Here is a 23,610-nt window from a genome sequence, read left to right as displayed (position 1 = left end):
AATATTTTGGAACTTTCTACTCTTCAAATCTTGAAAAATAAGAGGACAAATGTCAAAAGCTTTGAGGTAAAATTTCCATTGGTTTATTTTTTAAACAAGAGGGGTATGTGTGTGTGAAAGAGAACATAGGAACAGGAGTAGGCCATTCAGCCCCTCGAGCCTGCTAGGAACATAAGAATAGGCCATTCAGCTTTTCCACCATTCAGTTAGATCATGGCTGATCTGTATCAGCTCCATTTATCCATCTTGGTTCCGTAACCTTTAATATCCTTGTCCAGCAAAAATCTATCCATTTCAATTTTGAAACTTTCTATTGACCAAGCCTCAACAACGTTTTTGGGGCAGAGTTCCAGATTTCCACTACACTTCGTGTGAAGAAGTGCTTCTTGATATCACCCCTGAACGACCTAGCTCTAATTTGAAGGTTATGCTCTCTTGTTCCATACTCCTCCACCAGAGGAAATAGTTTCTCTCTATCCACCCTATCAAATCCTTTAATCATGTTAAACACCCCTTAATCTTTTATACTCAAGGGAATACAAGGCTAGTTTATGCAACTTGTCCTCCATAATTTAACCCGTTTAGCCCAGGTATCATTCTGGTGAATCTGTGCTGCACCCCCCTCCAAGGCCAGTATATCCTTCCTGAAGTACGGTGCCCAGAACTGAACTCAGTACTCTAGATGAGGTCGAACCAGAGCTTTATATAACTGTAACATAACTTCTACCCCTCATTCAAATAGGTCATGGCTGATCTGCAATGCAATTCCATTTACTTGTCTTAGCTTCAGATCCATTGATAACCTTACCTAACAAGAAAGGCAGACAGGCAGTTTCTTTCCTCATCCTAGTTTAATTTTCATTGTAAAAGTTGAATTTTGGAAGTAAACAAACCCTCTTTGAGGGAAACCGATAAGGGAAGGTAGGAGGGGAGCAGGAAAACTGAGGATGCAGGGGCATCTGGTATTTCCATCTTTCCCTTGGGGCATCAGGTGGCAGGCGGGGTTGGGGGGGGAAGGGTGGATGTTTAAGGTTGGATGGTTGAGGTGTGAGTGTGCAGCAAGGGGAGGGAAGGATACAGGGGTTGAGACACTATTTCGAAGGAGAAAAGAGGGGTAGTTAGGAGATGGTAGGAAGGGGACTAGGTAGTGCCCTTGCTTTTCATGGGAATATCTGTCAAGTATCCAGTCCTGATAGCTGTTTAGTTTCCTTCTGGAAATGTGTTGGTTGAGGATAGGCTTGGCTGTGTGTTCTCCTGTTGCTGATGGTAACAAATGAAAAACGGCTACATGTGTCACACTGGCCATAAATCATACTTCATTTTGAGGTATAATGGAGAAGTGCAAGGAGAGAAAATCAAAAGGAAAATAAAATTGGAATTAGTGTTGCATACGGGTGTAACTACAGGATGGAGTGATGAAGCAGCACCATGCCAGTCATCAGGTATCCTGTGTCACATGCACTACTTTATCCAGTCATAAAGGAGGAAACGTGAGGTTTTTTTTGTAAAAATTGGTGAGAAATTCATTTAGATAGGGGTATTCGTAACCTTAAATAAAGAATAAATTGTTGTTTTCTCATCAGATGAGTTGGTTGAGAATTGAAATTACAAACCCAGCAACTTTTTGGGGGGTTTGTAGGCTGGAATTGAGCAGCTCAAAGTTACAGCATGCAAATAGCTTTCTAGACTCATACATACCTCTACTTTTCACCAAGGTTCCTTCCATGATACCCAAATTGAAAAGAGCTCTCAGAATAGCAGTTATCAGCAGATTAATGCCGCTGCATATCCACAGTTTTCTCCACATTCCCTTGCTAATATTTAACAGCCTGCCAAGCAACCACCAAACTCATCCCACAGGAAAAGCAAAGCCCAGAGGGAAGGGGTGGTGGAATGAAGTCAAATGTAATTTACAAAGATGTATATTCTTGAGTGGTTTCACTCCTGCTGAGCTCTGTCTCCATTGGTATTATGATGTGGAGATGCCGGTGATGGACTGGGGTGGACAAATGTAAGGAATCTTACAACACCAGGTTATAGTCCAACAATTTTATTTTAAAATCACAAGCTTTCGGAGATAATCCCTTCTCCGAAAGCTTGTGATTTTAAAATAAAATTGTTGGACTATAACCTGGTGTTGTAAGATTCCTTACATTTGTCCATTGGTATTAAACCTATTTCTTTATTATCTTGTAGCAATGGGGGTAAAGACTGCAGCCCAGTGCAACTCATGACAACTAGGAAAGAAAGACTTGCATTTATATAGCACCTTTCACGACCTCGGGACGTCCCAAAGCACTTTACAGCCAGTGAATTAATTTTGATGTGTAGTCCTGTTGTAATGCAGAAAACATGGCAGCCAATTTGCGCACTGAAAGGTCCCACAAACAGCAATGTGATAATGTCCAAAACTAAGTAGTTTCAATCACCAAGCCCATTCATCAGACTTTTGCATCATGTGGAATCTCTCTCTTCGTAATGGATTCAGTTTCCACCATGGCTATGCTGGTTTATCCTTACTTCAAGAAGTTAGTGTCACAGCAATATAATACAGGTTTGTCAGAATGCAGATGTTTAGATTATTTGTGTACTTTGCTAGAAAGATCTAAAATAAATCCCCAAAAATTCTCAGGAATCTTTCATAAAAATAAAAATGAAATTTACAGAGCTATAACTGTACTGTACAAAAGGCAACAATATAGTGATAATATGTAAGTTGCTCATTGATACAGTTTTGAATTACAGTTTTGTTTTTGTGTAGCATCAAGATTTTTGGCAGCTTGTTGTTGAAAGTGAGTGTTCAGCTGTTAGTGTGTTAATATTGGCATAAGAGGTGCCTTCCACTGTACAGGTACTGGCATCACAAAGCCCACTTGTTTTGAAATTCTAATCGTATTTCAATTTCTTCTAATCAAAAAGAGCTGACTGTTTTGTCAGTTCTCATATGATTGTCTACGAGGCATCAACTGCCAGGGAGAGGTTATGTTCTGTACATATGCTTGTGGGGTGCACAATTTTTCTGCAGCTTTTCTCTTCAACCAATGGCTAGCAGTGTAATTATAGTATTGCTCCAGAAACCCTACTGCATTAGCAGGTATCCTGCAGCAATGGTGCACAGATAAAGCTATAGAAAAGCATTATCTGTATTTCATTCTCCAGCAAAGTGAGAGTACTGAAAATTAAGAGTGTGGGAAGGCAGCCATCAGATGTAAAGAGCATATGACCTATTGCTATAACTATTAATAAGTTACCTCGATAGACTGCTTTTACTTGGATCCACTATGGGTGCCCAAACACAGATGACTACCACCTGCACGGATGTGGCACAGGGTTGGTTTAGGAATATTGTGGCTGACAATAGAGGCTGCTTAGTTGGAAAAGGCCATGGCCGCAAACTGAGTCGTTCTGATGAATGTTCCAGTGTGCATTTCATGTGTAATTTCTTCCTTTAAAAACTTACACTTGGAAAACCTTTATTTATTCCATTTCTATGCAAGCATAATTGCTGCAAAAGTCACATTTGCAGTTTTATCATTCTGGCTGTTGACCGTCCCAAATGTTCAGAAGAGGTCTGTACAGGCCAACAATGGCAGACCCGTCGACCAACAGTGCTGGCTGCAGCGACGTACTACCAGGGAGATTGTTTTGTTTCCAGCCTGTTGAGGCACCACTGCAATGGAAGTCAGATATTTGGAAACCAAAGCCATCGGTATTTGAAAAGAGAATGAAAGTTTAACATTTTGGGTAGAAACCCTTTGTCAGACTTTGAAAAAGGAATGCAGGTTATAGACCAAAATAAATGCCTTGTTTTGTTGCACTTCAAGAACATATACATTAATGTGTGTGTGTAAGTAAAAAAAAAAGTTAGAAGGGAAATTGCAAGAGTTGATGATTTCGAGCATTTGCTCACTAACCTTTGACAAGGATTACAATTCTAAATAGCGCGCAGCACAAGATTTACTTGTGCAAAACCTTCTTCCTTCATCAAACTCAAGCCAGTCACTGTTTTCTCTCCCCCCTTCACCCAAATGTAACCACACATTTTGATTTAAAAACTGCCACATTTTCCGAAGTAATAGGAATACTTTAATCGGGTATGGTAACATGATTAAGATTTTTTTTCCCGTAGGAGACATGACCAAACTGCCGCTCCAATCCACAATATAGTTTCTTGGGATAAAGGGATATGGGAAGAGGGTGAGCACATGGGATTATGATTTGTTCGTGTGGAGGATAAACATCAACATGGACTGGTTGGGCTGAAAGGCCTGTTTGCATGTTGTAATTTCAATGTAAATCCATTCCAGTGTGAAACTCAGGTAAAATACAATGGGGTCCAGAAACACTTTCCCCTTGTGAGACAGAATTAGGCAGTAAAATATTATAATGAGGTGCTGACAGTTTCTTGGGCTAAGTTTTTAGCTTCTATAAATCCCATACACTGTCGGGCAAGGAAAGATGAAGTATTTAGTGATCATGGAGGCTGTTAAGAACTGCTCAAAGACCGCATGGTTATGTTGAGTATTGTGCCGACAAAGACTCCAAGGTCTCTTTGAAATTAATCCATGGCTGTTTCAACGTCATTCATGAAGTATGCATGTTGCCCATTTTTCATTCCTATGTGCAGTATTTTACACTCGTCTGCATTAAATTTCATCTGTCATTATTCAGTCCACTCACGTATATTTGTTTAGCTCAGTCTGTAGTTTCTGGTGTGCCGCCTTTGATTCCACTGCCTCTCCCTGTTTAGTGTCGACTGTGAATGTAAGCAAATTGCATTGAGTTTCAGAATCCAAGTCACTGATGTCAATTAGAAACAGTAGTGGTCCCAAAACTGGTTCTTGCTGCATTCCAATCAGTACTCCCTCCTGACATTACCACTCTAACCAGTACCTGTTGTTTCCTACCCTTCAGTCAATTTCTTATCCATTCCCAAGTTTTACCCTGAGTACCCATGGCATTGAGTTTAATTCGTAATCTTTTGGGTGGAACTTTATCAAATATCTTCGCGCAAGTCTACTGTGGTAAACCCTGTCACTTTGTCTTGCATATCAAGGAAGTTGGTAAGGCAGGACCTACCCTTTCTAAAACTGTGTTGACTGTTGTTTACCAAGTTTTACTCAGCTTTTTTCATAATAATTGATTCTGTTATTTTACATTGAATTGAAGTAAGACCAATGGGTCTGCAGTTTCCTGTGCGTTTTGCCATTCTTTTTGCTTTTGGGTACCACGTTGCCTGTTTTCAATCTGCTGGTACCTCCCCGCAATCCATTGGCTACCTCATAATGATTCGCAGTCTTTTTTTTAAATTTCAAAATATACTTTATTTCATAACATTTAAAGATACACACAGTTCAAGTAAAAAGACACAATTTCAAACAAGGCAGTTCAAAGCAATACAGTGCAGATCGAATACGTTATGATCTCATTGTTACAATTTAAACACTGTGTTTTGTACAGCATGTATTCTAAGATAAGGTGGGATGGCCTTACAAGGTTGCCTTTCCCCATAGTGCCTTTGCATAGGTCGCACCTCGCTTCAGTGCGTCCTGCAGCACGTACTCTTGGACCTTGAGTGTGCCAGCCGGCAAGACTAGTTCGTGGACAGCTCCTTCAGCTGGAAGACGAGCAGGTTTCGGGCGGACCAAAGGGCCTCCTTCAGCGAGTTCATGGACTTCCAGTCGCAGTTGATATCTGTCTCGGTGTGCGTCCCAGGGAACAGCCCGTAGAGCGCAATGTCCTGTGTTATCGAACTGTTGGGGATTGGCAGTCACTCTCAAATCTACTATGGTCTCTGTCAGCACTCTATTGGTAAATACATGCAACCCTGGGAATCTATTTGTTTTAATCCCTATCAGGTTGTCTAGGATTCCCATCTCATTTATATTGAAGTCTTCAATTATGCCCTGGTGCTTTTTGGGGGGAGGGCATGTTTGTGTCTTCCCTTGTGAATACTTTGAGGAAGTAATCATTCAGAATGTTTACTCTATTCATTGTCAGTTTCAAGCCTATTTGCATCATCCTGCTCTGTACACTTGAATTTATAAAGGTAACATGACAGAAATTGACTTCATCAGAGGGATAGGAGGAAAACCGTTACAGAAAGAGAGATTTTTTGTTTAAACATCATTATGGGAGATTAGTAACTGATCATTTTCAAAAGGTACATGCATTCATCACCAGTGACAGCAATACTGAGCCGAGTTTCAGTATCAACATGATATTCACACAAATCTAATCTGAACTGAAACTTCTCTATCTATCAGAAGTGAAATCTTCACTATTGAAACATCAACTACATAGGAAATAGTGGCTAGAAACTAGAGATGAACAGCCAATCCTAGATGAATCAGATAATATTATAGTGTACCAAATCCACTCTCAGTTCTCATTCCCTATCTTCCACAATATCCCACCCACTCAAGTGTTGCATGTTTTTTTTAATGAAATCTGGACGTGCATTCCGACCCCAAAATTGGTAAACGGGTAAATGAGAGATTCATTGAAACATTCTTTCTTGAAAGGAGTGAGGTCAGGTTGTCCACCGTCACCCATCCTCTTTATTGTTGTCTTCATGGATAAGTTGGATGATGTTATAGGGGCTGTGTGTGTTTGGGGATCTCTGAAAGAATTGCACTGGTTTTTGTGTAAGATATTTTACATGGACTCACCTGAGGATCTAATAGATTTCTCAGTGGCATGGTTGGAGATTTTCATGCCAGCCACTGATTGAAAATGAAGTTCAGCTGGCTGACTCCACTGCTGCTAACAAGAATGAGCAATCTTGGACTTTTTAAACATTTGTCCATGATATAGTAAATGTGCATAATATTTTTGAGCTAAGTCAGACATTTCAGTGCTTCTTAATATTTCTTGGTTGCACAAATTTTTATTTTAAGTTACGTTTGCTTGAAGCTTCCACTCTCGAAATAAAGAATCTTCAGTCAGTCTCTTGGAAATTAAATGGGAGGAGCAGGACTGGGCATCTTTTGTGAATGGCCAGTCTTGCTATCAACCAAAAAGGATTTCAGAATTTATTTTAGGAAAGATTATATAAGTTTTTTTGAATTAAAAACCTGATGAAATAATTGATCGTTATTTTTCCACAAATACCATGCATGCTTTTTGGCTTTTCCATTCAAAAGAAAATAATTTTTATTTCCCTTGCCCACTGCTGTATAAATGATTTTTATGTAAACAGTAGTTTGTTTCAGATTTACAATGACAAACAATAGAAAGGACAAGTTGAATGACTATATGTGTGTCTTTCTTAAATATGAGCTTAAACCTTAAATTCATCATTCAGTTTCTATCAACCATTTTTCAAAAAAGCACAAACTGGAATAATGTTTATGCAGTTAAAACAAATCTTGACTTGTCACTGAAAAAATATGTTTTGGAATTAAAAGATAAACAAAAGCAAGCATGGGTGTCAGATCAATATTATATCTCAAGTGATCTCTGGCTGTGTCTGTTTTTCTCTCTCTCACTCACTTACAGTGGTTAAAGAAAACTGTTAGCTTTACCTGAGTAAAGCTTCTGAATTTTGCCATCTAATTCATCTTCAAATAATTTTTTAAAAATTTGTTCACGGGATGTGGGCGTCGCTGGCGAGGCCAGCATTTATTGCCCATCCCTAATTGCCCTCGAGAAGGTGGTGGTGAGCCGCCTTCTTGAACCGCTGTAGTCCGTGTGGTGACGGTTCTCCCACAGTGCTGTTAGGAAGGGAGTTCCAGGATTTTGACCCAGCGACAATGAAGGAACGGCGATATATTTCCTTGTCCAACAACCAACCATTTACGAATAGATGGAAAAGATAAACCTCCTTCGAGTTGAGTTCACAATATCCCACTGTTGTAATCTGAGAAATGGAAAACATTGCATGCACTCAGACTGCAAGATCTGCCTTCAGGTAACAGATTTGGAGCACAGGGCAAATGTATCATGGCCAGGTTCAAGCTTTTGAGAGTTGCTGAGACCTGCAGGTAAAAACATTAATGAAAATATTCAAAAGGCAAGAGCTAATTTAATGGTTAGATTTAATCATGTTATTATGAATTTTTTAATTTTTTAGTGTTTCTATCATGTTACACACCTTATTTTAAGACTGATTGGCTGGTTGGCTGAGAGGAAAAATGGCTGTATACAATCTGTGGTTTGAGTAAGTTGGTTTGGCTTCTCTTTTCCAAGAAATTTGACTGGCTTACAATTTAAATCAGCTGGAATAAATTTGCATCGAGCTTGAATAAATTAGCTGCAAGAATTTGAATAATTTGTTATGCATTTGCATATAAGTATAATGCTAATGTGTTCGAGGAAAGTTGACACAGGAAGTGTGACAAAATCAAGTGCTACATGTACCCTTTTTAAGAATAGCTGATCCCTTATGTTGATGCTCACCATGGGTGAGTGAATATGTAGTTTCATAAGAACAGGAATGTTGTGCCATGTCGTGTTATCAGTACTGGAGTGGCTATGGTGGTGTGGCAGTATTTTGAGCAGATTCTGGGGTCAAGGAACCAGATGATAAGGCCTCTATTTAACATTTAATCTGAAGGATGGCACCTCCTAATGCAGCACTAATACAATACTATGCTGGTGTGTCAATCTAAATTGTGAGCTGAGGTCCTGGGGTAGGGCTTAATGCCACACTCCAGGCTTGAAAATAATCCTAAATAATGACACAACTGAATGGACTGCAGCCTAAAAATAAATGCTTGCGATCACCCGCTCCCTTAAATATCTATGCAGTTCTCCTTTAAATTTTTTTCTGCACCATCTGATTCCACTACTTCCCTGGGTAGTCCGTCGCACATGTTCGCCACCGTCTACATGAAGTACACAAATCTAAACTGTGCACATACCCTCTTTTTAAGCCTGAACCTGTGTCTCCTGATTTTTGAGCTCGTGGCAATCTTGTACGTATTCGGGTTCGATTTATTCTATGTAGGATCATGATTACTTGAATAATAACTCACCTGATCCCCTCTTATCCCAAGTAAATAACCCCAGGCTCTTTAACCTGCCCCTTTGCCTCTGGAGTCTCCCAGGATCTATCTGTACCCCCCCCCCCCCCCCCTCCTATTTCTCATTTTACATGCTGCCTCTCGGCGACATTATCCAAAAACATGATGTCAGGTTCCACATGTACGCTGACGGCACCCAGCTCCACCTTACCACCACCTCAACCCCCCCACTGCCTCTGTGTTGTCAGATTGATTGTTTGACATCCAGTCCTGGAAGAACCAAATACTCTGATCAAACATTGGGAAGACCGAAGCCATCGTTTTCCGCCCCCGCCACTGTTCTCTCGCGACCGATTCCAACCCCATCCCTGTCCACTACCTCAGGCTGAACCAGTCTCTTTGCAACCTCGGCATCCTATTTGAGTCTGAACTGAGCTTCCGACCCCATATTCTCTCCATCACAAAGACCGTCTGCTGCTGAAACCTTCAACCGTGCTTTTGTTACTTCCAGACTCGACTATTCCAATGCTGTCCTGGTCAGCCTCCCATTTTCCTCCCTTCATAAACTTGAGCTCACCCAAAGCTCTGCTGCCCGTATCCTAACTCGCACCAAATCCTGATCACCCATCATCGCTGTGCTCACTACATTGGATCCCAGTCTACCAATGCCTTGATTTTTAAAATTCTCATTCTCATGTTCAAGTTCCTCCGTGGCCTCGCCCCTCCCTATCTCTGTAAACTCCTCCAGCCCGATAACCTCTGAAATCTTTGCGTTCCTCCAACTCTGGCCTCTGTGTATCCCCCCACTTCCTTTGGCTCATCATTGGTGGCTGTGCCTTCAGCCACTTCGGCCCTCAGCTCTGGAATTCCCTCCCTAAACCTCTCCGCATTTCTACCCCTCTCCTCCTTTAAGATGCTCCTTAAAACCTACCTCTTTGACCAATCTTTTAGTCTCTTGTCCTAATATCTCCTTCTTTGGCTCGGTGTCAATGTGTCTGATTACGCTCCTTTGAAGTGCCTTGGGACATTTGTTATACATCGGGTATGGTAGCATAGTGGTTATGTTACTGGACTAGTAATCCAGAGGCCTGGACTAATAATCCGGAGACATGAGTTCAAATCCTGCCATGGCAGCTGGTGAATTTAAATTCAGTTAAATAAAATCTAGAATAAAAAGCTAGTATCAGTAATGGTGACCATGAAACTACCAGATTGTCGTAAAAACCCATCTGGTTCACTAATGTCCTTTTAGGGAGGGAAGGAAACCTGCCATCCTTACCCGGTCTGGCTTTGTGACTCCAGACCCACAGCAATGTTGTTGATTCTTAACTGCTCTTTGAAAGGGCCGAGCAAGCCACTCAGTTTTACAATGCCGCTAGAAAAGTCACAAAAATAAAACCAGACAGACCACCTGGCATCGGACCACTAGGCACTGAACACGGCAGAAGCAAACCAAGCTCATTCGACCCTGCAAAGTCTTCCTCACTAACATTTGGGGACTTGTGCCAAAATTGGGAGAGCTGTCCCACAGACTAGTCAAGCAACAGCCTGACATAGCCATACTCGCAGAATCATACCTTTCAGCCAACGTCCCAGACTCTTCCATCACCATCCCTGGGTATGTCCTGTCCCACCGGCAGGATAGACCCACAGAGGTGGCAGCACTGTGGTATGCAGTCAGAAGGGAGTGGCCCTGGGAGTCCTCAACTTGGACTCTGGACCCCATGAAGTCTCATGGCATCAGGTCAAATGTGGGCAAGGAAACTTCCTGCTGATTACCACCTACCGCCCTCCCTCAGCTGATGAATCAGTACTCCTCCACGTTGAGCACCACTTGGACGAAGCACTGAGGGTAGCAAGGGCTCAGAATGTACTCTGGGTGGGGAACTTCAATGTCCATCACCAAGAGTGGCTTGGTAGCACCACTACTGATTGAGCTGGCCGAGTTTTGAAGGACACAGCTGCCAGAATGGGCCTGCGGCAGGTGGTGAGAGACCAACATGAGGGAAAAGCCTACTTGACTTTGTCCTCACCAATCTATCTGTCGCCGATGCATCTGTCCATGACAGCATTGGTAGGAGTGACCACCGCACAGTCCTTGTGGAGATAAAGTCCTGTCTTCACACTGAGGACACCGTCCGTCGTGTTTTGTGGCACTACCACCGTGCTAAATGGGATAGATTCAGAACCGATCCAGCAGCTCAAAACTGGGCATCCACGAGGCGCTGTGGGCCATCAGCAGCAGAATTGTATTCCACCACAATCTGTAACCTCATGGCCCAGCATATCCCTCACTCTACCACTACCTCGACCAAGCCAGGGGATCAATCCTGGTTCAATGCGGAGTGTAGAAGAGCATGCCAGGAGCAGCACCGGGTGCACCTAAAAATAAGGTGCCAACCTGGTGAAGCTACAACACAGAACTACATGCATGCTAAACAGCAGAAGCAGCATGCTATAGACAAAGCTAAGCGATCCTACAAACAATGGATCAGATCAAAGCTCTGCAGTCCTGCCACCTCCAGTCATGAATGGTGGTGGACAATTAAACAACTAACGGGAGGAGGAGGCTCTGTAAACGTCCCCATCCTCAATGATGGCAGAGCCCAACACGTGAGTGCAAAAGACAAGGCTGAAGCGTTTGCAACCATCTTCAGTCAGAAGTGCCGAGTGGATGATCCATCTCTGCCTCCACCCGATATCCCCACTATCACTGAAGCCAGTCTTCAGCCAATTCGATTCACTCTGTGATAAGAAACGGCTGAGTACACTGGATACAGCTAAGGCTATGGGCCCCGATAACATCCCGGCGGTAGTGCTGAAGACTTGTGCTCCAAAACTAGCCATGCCACTAGCCAAGCTGTTCCAGTACAGCGACAACACTGGCATCTACCTGACAGATTGCCCAGGTATGTCCTGTCCACAAAAAGCAGGACAAATCCAATCCAGCCAATTACCGCCCCATCAGTCTACTCTCAATTATCAGCAAAGTGATAGAAAGTGTCATCAACAGCTCTCTCTCAAGCGGCACTTACTGAACAACAACCCGCTCACCGCTGCTCAGATTGGGTTCTGCCAGGACCACTCAGCTCCAGACCTCATTACAGCTTTGGTGCAAACATGGACAAAATAGCTGAATTCCAGAGGTGAGGTGAGAGTGACTGCACTTGACATCAAGGCAACATTTGACTGAGTGTGGCATCAAGGAGCCCTAGTAAAATTGAAATCAATGGGAATCGGGGAAAACTCTCTTATGGCTGGAGTCATACCCAGCACAAAGGAAGATGGTAGTGGTTGTTGGAGGCCAATCATCTCAGCCCCAGGACATTGCTGCAGGAGTTCCTCAGGGCAGTGTCCTACCCCAACCATCTTCAGCTGCTTCATCAATGACCTTCCCTCCACCATAAGGTCAGAAATGGGGATGTTCGCTGATGATTGCACAGTGTTCAGTTCCATTCACAACCCCTCAGATAATGAAGCAGTCCGTGCCCGCATGCAGCAAGACCTGGACAACATCCAGGCTTGGGCTGATAAGTGGCAAGTAAAATTCGCGCCAGACAAGTGCCAGGCAATGACCATCTCCAACAAGAGAGAGTCTAACCACCTCCCCTTGACATTCAACGGCATTACCATCGCCGAATCCCCCACCATCAACATCTTGGGGGTCACCATTGACCAGAAACTTAACTGGACCAGCCACATGAATACTGTGGCTACAAGAGCAGGTTAGAGGCTGGGTTTTCTGCGGCGAGTGACTCACCTCCTGACTCCCCAAAGCCTTTCCACCATCGACAAGGCACAAGTCAGGAGAGTGATGGAATAATCTCCACTTGCCTGGATGAGTGCAGCTCCAACAACACTTGAAGCTCAATGCCATCCAGTACAAAGCAACCCGCTTAATTGGCACCCCATCCACCACCATAAACATGCACTCCCTTCACCACTGGCGCACAGTGGCTGCAGTGTGTACCATCTACGGGATGCACTGCAGCAACTCGCCAAATTGCTTCTTCGACAGCACCTCCCAAACCCGCGACTTCTACCACTCAGAAGGACAAGGACAAGGGCAACAGGTACGTGGGAACAACACCACCTGCATGTTCCTGGGACACTGGAAACGGTTCTGGGGGAGGTGGGACCAGTACAAACCGGACGGTCTGCACCTGGGCAGGGCCGGGACCGCTGTCCTAGGAGGAGTGTTTGCTAGTGCTGTTGGGGAGGGTTTAAACTAAAGTGGCAGGGGGTTGGGAACCTGAGCAGGGAGAGAGAGGAAAGCGTAACAGGAAGGGACAGAAGGTATGGAGTAATAGGTAAAGTGTTAAAAAAGGAAAAAGCAGGAACTAAGCGTCACAAAACAGATTTGAAAGTTCTTTATCTGAATGCACGTAGCATTCGTAATAAAATGGACGAGTTAACGGCACAAATAACTACGTATGGGTATGATCTTGTGGCCATTACAGAAACATGGCTGCAGGGTGACAACGACTGGGAATTAAATATGCCAGGGTATTTAACAATCAGGAAGGACAGGCAGGAAGGAAGGGGAGGTGGGGTGGCTATGTTAATAAAGGAAGGAATCACTGTAATACAGAGAAATGATATTGGGACAAAGCATCAAGATAATGAAACAGTTTGGGTGGAGATAAGGAATAATAAGGGAAAAAAAACATTAGTGGGCGTAGTATATAGGCCTCCTAATAGTTGCAACTCTGCTGGAAGAAGTATTAATCAGGAGATAGTCGGGGCATGTAATAAGGGAACAGCCATAATTATGGGGGATTTTAATTATCATATTAACTGGACAAATCAAATTGGGCAGAGCAGCCTTGAGGACGAGTTCATTGAGTGCTTCAGGGATGGATTTCTTGAGCAGTATGTAACTGATCCTACAAGGGGGCAGGCAACCTTGGACCTGGTCCTGTGGAATGAGTCAGGATTAATTAATAATGTCCTAGTTAAGGATCCCCTTGGAACGAGCGACCACAACATGGTTGAATTCCATATCCAATTAGAGGGTGAGAAGGTTGATTCTCAAACAAGCGTACTGAGCTTGAATAAAGGAGACTCTGATGGTATGAGAGCGGAATTGATTAAAGTGGACTGGGAAAATAGATTAAAGGGTAAGACGGTACATGAGCAGTGGTGTTCATTTAGGGAGTTATTTTACAACTTTCAAAATAAATATATTCCACTGAGGAAAAAAGGGTGTAAAAGAAATGACAGCCACCCGTGGCTAAGTAAAGAAATCAAGGATAGTATCCGACTAAAAACAAGGACATATAAGGTAGCCAAACTTAGTGGGAGGATAGAAGATTGGGAATTCTTCAAAAGACAGCAAAAAGTAACAAAAGGATTGATTAAGAAAGGGAAGTTAGATTATGAAAAGAAATTAGCAAAAAATATAAAAACAGATAGCAAGAGTTTCTATAGTTATATAAAAAGAAAAAGGGTGGCTAAGGCAAACATAGGTCCCTTAGAGGATGAGACCGGGAAATTAATGGTGGGAAACATGGAGATGGCAAAAATGCTGAACAAATATTTTGTTTCAGTCTTTACAGTAGAGGACACTAAGAATATCCCAACACTGGACAAACAGGGGACTCTCGGGGGGGAGGAGCTAAATACGATTAAAATCACTCAGGAGATGGTACTCAGTAAAATAATGGGACTCAAGGCGGATAAATCCCCTGGACCTGATGGCTTCCATCCTAGGGTCTTGAGGGAAGTGGCAGTAGGGATTGTGGATGCTTTGGTGATAGTTTTCCAAAATTCCCTGGACTCAGGAGAGGTCCCGGCAGATTGGAAAACTGCTAATGTAACACCGTTATTTAAAAAGGGTAGTAGGCAGAAGGCTGGAAATTATAGGCCAGTTAGCTTAACATCTGTGGTGGGTAAAATTTTGGAGTCTATTATTAAGGAGACAGTAACGGAACATTTAGATAAGCATAATTTAATAGGACAAAGTCAGCATGGCTTTATGAAGGGGAAGTCATGTCTGACAAATTTGCTTGAGTTCTTCGAGGATATAACGTATAGGGTGGATAAAGGGGAACCAGTGGACGTAGTGTATTTAGACTTCCAGAAGGCATTCGACAAGGTGCCACATAAAAGATTATTACTTAAGATAAAAAATCACGGGATTGGGGGTAATATTCTGGCATGGGTGGAGGATTGGTTATCAAACAGGAAGCAGAGAGTTGGGATAAATGGTTCATTTTCGGACTGGCAACCAGTAACCAGTGGTGTTCCACAGGGGTCGGTGCTGGGTCCCCAACTCTTTACAATCTATATTAACGATTTGGAGGAGGGGACCGAGTGCAACATATCAAAATTTGCAGATGATACAAAGATGGGAGGGAAAGTAGAGAGTGAGGAGGACATAAAAAACCTGCAAGGGGATATAGACAGGCTGGGTGAGTGGGCGGAGATTTGGCAGATGCAATATAATATTGGAAAATGTGAGGTTATGCACTTTGGCAGGAAAAATCAGAGAGCAAGTTATTTTCTTAATGGCGAGAGACTGGAAAGTACTGCAGTACAAAGGGATCTGGGGGTCCTAGTGCAAGAAAATCAAAAAGTTGGTATGCAGGTGCAGCAGGTGATCAAGAAAGCCAACGGAATGTTGGCTTTTATTGCTAGGGGGATAGAATATAAAAACAAGGAGGTATTGCTGCAGTTATATAAGGTATTGGTGAGACCGCACCTGGAATACTGCATACAGTTTTGGTCTCCATACTTAAGAAAAGACATACTTGCTCTCGAGGCAGTACAAAGAAGGTTCACTCGGTTAATCCCGGGGATGAGGGGGCGGACATATGAGGAGAGGTTGAGTAGATTGGGACTCTACTCATTGGAGTTCAGAAGAATGAGAGGCGATCTTATTGAAACATATAAGATTGTGAAGGGTCTTGATCGGGTGGATGCAGTAAGGATGTTCCCAAAGATGGGTGAAACTAGAACTAGGGGGCATAATCTTAGAATAAGGGGCTGCTCTTTCAAAACTGAGATGAGGAGAAACTTCTTCACTCAGAGGGTGGTCGGTCTGTGGAATTTGCTGCCCCAGGAAGCTGTGGAAGCTACATCATTAGATAAATTTAAAACAGAAATAGACAGTTTCCTAGAAGTAAAGGGAATTAGGGGTTATGGGGAGCGGGCAGGAAATTGGACATGAAGCTGAGTTCGGATCGGTCAATGCCCTGTGGGTGGCGGAGAGGGCCCAGGGGCTATGTGGCCGGGTCCTGCTCCGACTTCTTGTGTTCTTTAGATTTGTGGTTGGGATCAGATCAGCCATGATCTTATTGAATGGCGGAGCAGGCTCGAGGGGCCGATTGGCCTACTCCTGCTCCAATTTCTTATGTTCTTATGTTCTTATGTTCCCCTCCAAGTCATACACCAACCCGACTTGGAAATATATCGCCGTTCCTTCATCGTCGCTGGGTCAAAATCCTGGAACTCCCTACCTAACAACATACAGACTGCAGTGGTTCAAGAAGGCTTCTCACTACCACCTTCTCAAGGACATTTAGGGATGAGCAATTAATGCTGGCCATGAATGAATGAATGAATAAAAAAAAATTAAAAATAAATGCAAGTTGTTGTTGCCGAGATGCTTTAAGCTTGCGTATCCATTTGGTTGCTTTTTTCTGTACTGACTTCAATGTTGGGATCTCCTTGCTGTGGTACAGCAACCAGAATTGTACGCAGTACTCCAGCTGACGCAGTGCCAATGCCTTCTGTAGATTTATAATCGTCTCCTAGGATTTGTGCTGTATCTCTCTGGCAGTACATCCCAAAAGCTGGTTAGCTTCCTGTAATGCTGCTACACAATGTCCTGTTGGATTTGTTAAGCTATCCACCATTATCCTAGATCCCCATCTTTTGCATTGTCTTGTAGCTTACAAATATATTCACACTGTTCATTTCCATTCCCTGGTCTTGTTACTTTGTGTTTGTTCGAAATAAATGTCATCATTTATCAGCTCACTATTTCAACCTATCCAGATCTTTTTATATTTGGTGTGACAGCTCCCTGTTATATGAACTCACCTCTATCCATTTGATATCTGCAAACTTAGATAGTTTTGATTCTCTCTCCAGCTCCAAATCATTTATATATACTGTAAGCAATAATAGTCCTAACATTGATTCCTGTGATACCTGCGAGTGACCCCTAGCTATCTCAGCGTAGCTCCATTTACTACCTCCCTTTGCTTTCTGTGGTTTACCTTAATTTCGGTCCACTTCAGAAGCTTGTCTCCTGTTCTATGCCTTCCTACCTTGTTGGCTGATTGCTTGTGTGGCATGGTATCAAATAAATTGCTGAAATCTAAATGTTCAAAGAATTGAACGTTCAAAGAATTTTCATTGTTAACTGGACCTGAGATTTCGTCAAAAAAATTCCAGTGAACTTGTAAGTCAAGACCTATGCTACATCTATCTAGTTATTTCAGGATGCCTTCTATCCATAATTAAATGTTAGTTCACTGGTCCATAGTCTCCTGAAAGAGCTTAGTTTGATTTTGGATTTATTAAAGTAATTGATTTGAAGTATTTACAAAGGAAGAGAAGAATAACTTGACCAGCCCTAAATAGCGATAACCCAAATAGAATTCATGACTGATGGAATTATGATAGAAATCCTAGACAGGCTAAAAGGGTTCAAAACAAATACATTCCCAGGCATAGATGGTACTTAACCCAGAGTACTAGGGAGGAGATTTGAGGCATTGACAATCATTATGAAAGAGTTATTGAACATTAGAAGCTCAACAGTAGTTGACTGGAGCTTAACAATTGATTGGAAACAAGTTACCATGGTGGTCACCTTCAAAAAGATTGTCAAAAAACAGATACAGGCAACCACAAACCCAATAGTCTTAATTCAGTCCAGTGTAAAATAATGGAATCATTTTATCTGGAGTAAACTTGAGGATTATCAATACAATAATAACCTAATCAATAGCATTCCACGTAGAATGGATTCAGAACAGGAAAATTGTACCTGACCAATTTTCTCGACTTTTATTTTGAAGCAGTGACAAACCAAGTGCGCTGTGGAAAGCCCAACAACATGGTGTGCTTCGATTTCTAAAATAGATTTGATACAATGAAAGATTCTTCGTTAAGCTCAAACGAGTAAAAAGCAAATTTAAGACTGATACGAAGTTGTACTTTGTACAAAGAATGATCAATACATGAAATGGATCCTGAGATAGAGCTGGGGGAGCAAATAGCCTGGTATAATTGAATAAACAATTAGATGTTGAATAAGGGGACTGTAAAATCTTTTTAAATTGATGAATTTGGGTGGGCTGAATAGCCTTCCTCACCTGTAATTAGCTTGTGAAATTGACCAACAGATCACTGCAAAATTGCAACATTTTGGTTATCTGGTCGCTCTACTGGCATAGTAGTGCAAATTTGGATTCCAGGCATAGCTGACTTCTGGGTTGACTACTTTCTCTATGGCATGTTTCACCTTTTTCTCATGAAGGGGGCTGTTGTTATAGAGTGTCTTGTAGTGGTGAAACTCCAGTGTCTATGAGGAATGTCTATTCTCTTCTCTTGGCCCCACTTCTCCAGCAGGTTGGTCCTGTTAAATGTTGTGGGGCAGTATTGATATGCACTGTAAAAGTGCACCTAGCGCAGATGATCTTGTCTTCAATTTAAAGGCAAACAGCTTTGGTGCAGGTTAATTCAGAGGATAATACAACAGATTTTATCTTTCATTTTTTAGAAGTTCAGCATGGATATTTACAAATGTTCAGTAGAGTATATTGCCCCCTGAAACCATGTCTGAAATAATTTGCCTGAAGAAGTATTTCCTTTGTTCAGACAGTGAATACCCTTGTGCTGCCATGCAGATAGGTCATGCCATTTCTCGAAACTCGCCTAAAGTAGGCGACATTCCTGTTTTATATTTTAGCTGCTTGCGTTAAAATGAATATACATTGTATAGTAGCAGTGTGATATAGAGCATTTGATCTATGTTATTAAATTGAATACACATGCTGTAAAAATGAACAAAGTGGTAGCTGAGTATGCAGTGGGAATGCTGCACGTTGGAATGGTTGAAATCAGTTTTGTGCCCACATATTGAAGTAACGATCAGAGATATTGGCTTGGCAAAAGCTTCTTAATTGTAACACCCATATGTTGAGGAAAATCTTCTTTCTTCCTTCTATCATTATCGTAAGTAAACTGCAGAATGTATGGAAAATGATTTGCTGTTTCAGAAAATAGTTTCTTTGAAATTGTTTAATTTTAAAAGGATGTGGGTTAACTGGCTGTTGCTGAAGTATTAAATCTCCTGTTTAATGAATAAAATAGCTCGATGGATAATCTCATTCTGTTAGAAATTAACTATACACTAACTATATTTTAGTGCTTTGATGTGTTAATATTTGCATAGACCTTTGCTTAGTCTTGAGCAAATGTTCGGGAATCTGCTTTGATATGGCACAAAAACTAAAGCTGCATTTATATTGGTTTCATGCATGTTGGTGTGCGGGTCTTATGCAGCGAACGGTAATCTCAAAGTTAATTTGCTGCACTCTGAGGCCCGTTGCCAGGAAGATCCAGTTAAAAAGGTTGGTCTGCCTGGCTGGCCTTAATGAATGCAGGAAATTTATTTTGGGTTTGCCTTCAGTTATATGCCACCAGCTTGTCAGGAGCTGGTGGTACAAGCGTGGTATAAAATCAGTGTCGAGGAGTTTTAGTTAGTCTGCAACAGATGTGACTCGGGGCCTGCTACACCCAGTTTCATTATGTAATGCTATCGGAGAGGAAGCAACTATTTCAAAATCATTTTCTTTGATAGTTTCATTAAACACAGGGGAGACTTGTAATGCTGACCCATTTATTTTCTGGTTTGCCTGCAGATCCAGATGCTGAACAGGGTGCGGCAGCGAAACTTGCCCAGGAACGAGCTGAGATTGTATTGAAGTATGACAAGGTGAAGTATTCTCAACCTGTACTGTGTATGTGAGACTATTATCTTTTCTTTTTTTTAACATTGCTAATTGTTCTTGGAGTTAATGACTTTCAGACATTCTGTCGAATTAGAGTACTGAGGAATGTAGGCTGGAGGGATAAATACTTCCTTTAAACAATGCTAATCCAACACAAACCGAGATCGTCTTTCCCTTTTAGTTAAGCCTTGCTTTTACACGTTTTTCCTTTGGAAACTTTCAATCTAATGTCAAAACAATTTAATTCTTAGATAGCATGGATCATTAATGAAGAATATGATGTACCTTTAGTCACTGATATATTCCTTACCAGAATATCCTAGATGATTTGAAAACCTTTTTAGAGACAGTAATGTGCCTTAAATAAAGTAAGTTATATCCAGCAATTTTATTTTAAATTCACAAGTTGTTGGACAACGTTCACCTGAGGAAGGAGGAAGCCTCCGAAAGCCTGTGAATTTAAAATAAAATTACTGGACTATAACTTGGTGTTGTAAAATTGTTTACAATTGTCAACCCCAGTCCATCACCGGCATCTCCACATCTTAAATAAAGTATGATGTGGTGATGCCGGTGATGGACTGGGGTGGACAAATGTAAGGAATCTTACAACACCAGGTTATAGTCCAACAGTTTTATTTGGAAAAAATGAAGTGTCAATGTAGTGTAGTGTTCTCCTTCTGCTCTAATGTACATGTAAAAACACAAGCAGCAACTACCAAGAGAAGTTGAGTACTTCAGTCTAACATACTGTATTAGGTATAAAAACAGAAAATGCTGGAGAAGCTCAGCAAGTCAGACAGCATCTGTGGAGAAAGAAACAGAGTTAATGTTTCAGGTCGGTTTTTGTTTTTGTCAGAACTGGAAGATGTTAAGAGTTAAAGTTTTTAAGCAAGTACAGAGCCAAGGGAAGGGGGGAGGGAGGTGAGGAAAGAACAAAAGGGAAGGTCTGTGATAGGGTAGAGGGCATGTGTGATTAAATGACAAAAGGGATACTGGTGCAAGGCAAGGAAGATGGTAATGGGACAGGTTAAGAAACAAAAGATTGATCAGGAGTAGCTGTAAATGGCAGTAACAGAACCATTACCAGCACTAGCTGAACGAAAAAATGGGAGCTGTGGTTATGATCTGAAGTTATTGAAATCAATGTTGAATCTGGAAGGCTGTAAAGTGCCTAAACGAAAGATGAGGTGCTGTTCCTCAAGCTTACATTGAGCTTCATTGGAACAGCGTAAGAGGCCGAGGACAGAGAGGTCGGAGTAGGAGTACTCTCTGTTCTCGGAACTTGGATAAGGGAAACAGTCCTATTGAGCAAGTGTATTTGGGTATTTCACTGCCTTTGTAAACATTACTTTTTAAACATCTGTATTTCTATTCATAGAGCATCCTTTTAACTATTGTACAATTAAATTCATTTATTGATCATTAAAGGAGTGAATTGTCTATAAAACTAAATGATTAGAACTTTGTGATAACTATTTGGATATAGTTAAGCCAATAAATGAAAACTGATTGTCATTCAGCTACTTTAGCCAACCCATGTCATTTTGAAATTTGTTTTAATATTTGTTACAAAATCAAAAAATACTGTGTAATGTTTCCAGTTACATTACATTTTCATAAAAAGACACCTGAAAATAAGAGTTTTTTAACCTTCCGGTATTTGCAATTTTACTTGGTCTACTTTAGATGTTTGGGGCAAGTAAATTATGACTGGATATCAGTGACTATACTTGTACAATTTATAATCCCTTTTTGTTTTCATTTCATGTTGATGACACTGGCAAAGCCACATTTAGTGCCCATTTGGCATCCTGCACATACCACTGGAGTGGGTAGTTACTGAGAGTTAGACCTGGGGGTGTGGATGAATAGATTGACATAAATATATTTGGTTACCTAGCTTCTGAATCATAAGCGAGATGTGAGCATGTGATAGTGCATCATTTCCAGAAAATTTCTGCATGTTGCCCAGAACACACTTGAAGGGCTGTTGGATTATGTGATCTATTATAGATTACAGTACAGCCTACCTACTCTACTTGGTGAAATTACTGTTAGACAGCTCAAATATAAGCAGAACTATTTGGAGGGAGGGGTAAAAAAAAAGCAATATTTAAATATGCCTCTTGATCTGGAGTTGATATTCATTGTGAATAAGTTTTAACCACCCATCTAAGATCCATATGGATTTTGTTGACTGATTTATAAAGTTTTTTTTAAAAAGTAAATTCTCTCTCTTTTGGTGCTGCGTTTCATTAAGCTTTCATATAAAAAATGCTAAGAGTTAAAGAATCATAACTTAGTGAAATAGTGGATGTGTAAATCTGAAAAAAAATGAAATCTACATTTGAAAATCAGGACTGTAACAGCCCCACCCTTCAAATAGTTTCACTTGGTTTTGTCACAGGAGAGTGGGCTTGATTATTTTGAGTTTGGCTTTTGATTACACCCCTCTCTGCTCAGAGGGAACTACTTAGCCTTCATCTGATACAGGCTCAGTAAGATTCAAGACTTTCTTTGTGGGAATGTTGCATTTTGTTAAATTTAGTCATGATGTGATAAACAGTTGGGAAAGCCCATTTCAAATTCCAATACAACTGCTGCAATACAAAGTTAAAAGGTTGGGGAGAGCAAGGGAGAAATAGAGATGGCTGCTGATTCTATTTGGTTCAGTGCTGGAGATAATGGTGAGGCTTTTATCAGTAGGGAAATGGGTCGCATTCCATCTTGAGAGCCTTTCCATTGATAGATGGTAGAGTTGGAATCAAAATGCTTTATTGCCACCCTGACAGTTCTTCTGAAGTGTAAAAGTTCACAGATGCTACATTTTATGGGTGATCTTCAGAAATGCCTGGTGCCTTTTTATCTCAAGATTTGAATTTACCTTAATTGTAGAGATCTGAATGGAGAGTGGCAGAGTTTACATCTAACATGTTCAGCTAGATAGTGCCTCAGCTACTTTAAACTATTGAGTTCTGTTTGCATTTTATTCCTTTTTAATTATTGTTTCTCATACCTTTCTTCCTGTTTGTTCCCTGTGGTGAAATATGTAAGCTAAAGCAATCCAGGCTTGAGAATGCCATAAATTAATTGTTGGTGCTCGTGGTCTTTCCTAAAGTTGCAATTTTTACTTTCAGTTGTTCGGAATATCAGATATAATGGTGAAAGCTTACAAAACAATTGCAAACTATTAGAGGTAGGAGTCTGCAAAAGTGACAGAAGCACAAAGGAAAACATGATGTGAATGTGTTGCATCACTTCTTCATAATAACACTCACCTATACCCTGACCTTCAAAGCACATATTCTTTCAGGGAAGAAATCAAAAAATATATAAAACAGTCAGTTGTGTGACTATCACTAAATTGTGTGTTTTGTTGTTTACCCAACCAGTGTAATATGCCAGATTGTTGTGTGTTTGATTTTTAAAGTGGAAGTTTTGCAACCAGGCAAGTAAATAGAAATCCTCAAGGAGAATTTCAGGGTTGAAATGCTCAGCCAGCATTTCAGGGTTGCTCAAGACATTTGTCTACCAAGTGATGGCATTTTGGCTTTGTTTGATAGGCTTTGGAGAAAGTTTTTTTCTATGTAAAGGTATTATATATGTGCAAATTGTTGATGGTAAAGGCTGGATGAAAAGAACTTACTGGCCAAATCTGACCCTGGGCTGCC

The 23,610-nt window shown here is 41.3% G+C and overlaps 1 protein-coding gene across 2 annotated transcripts in view; it reads left to right on the top strand.

The window, feature by feature from the left end:
* Positions 1 to 23,610, top strand: part of usp6nl (USP6 N-terminal like) — a 194,319-nt gene that overhangs the window by 78,548 nt on the left and 92,161 nt on the right. For both annotated transcript variants that reach the window (XM_068005133.1, XM_068005134.1), the window contains exon 3: positions 19,847 to 19,920. In XM_068005133.1, the coding sequence (XP_067861234.1) occupies positions 19,847 to 19,920 (74 nt within the window). The remainder of the gene's footprint in view (positions 1 to 19,846; positions 19,921 to 23,610) is intronic.

Source organism: Heptranchias perlo, chromosome 24 (genome assembly GCF_035084215.1).
Source record: "Heptranchias perlo isolate sHepPer1 chromosome 24, sHepPer1.hap1, whole genome shotgun sequence".
Classification (NCBI taxonomy): Eukaryota; Metazoa; Chordata; class Chondrichthyes; order Hexanchiformes; family Hexanchidae; genus Heptranchias; species Heptranchias perlo.
Note: the sequence above shows the minus strand (reverse complement) of the source record. Positions and strands in the feature narration are given on the sequence as shown.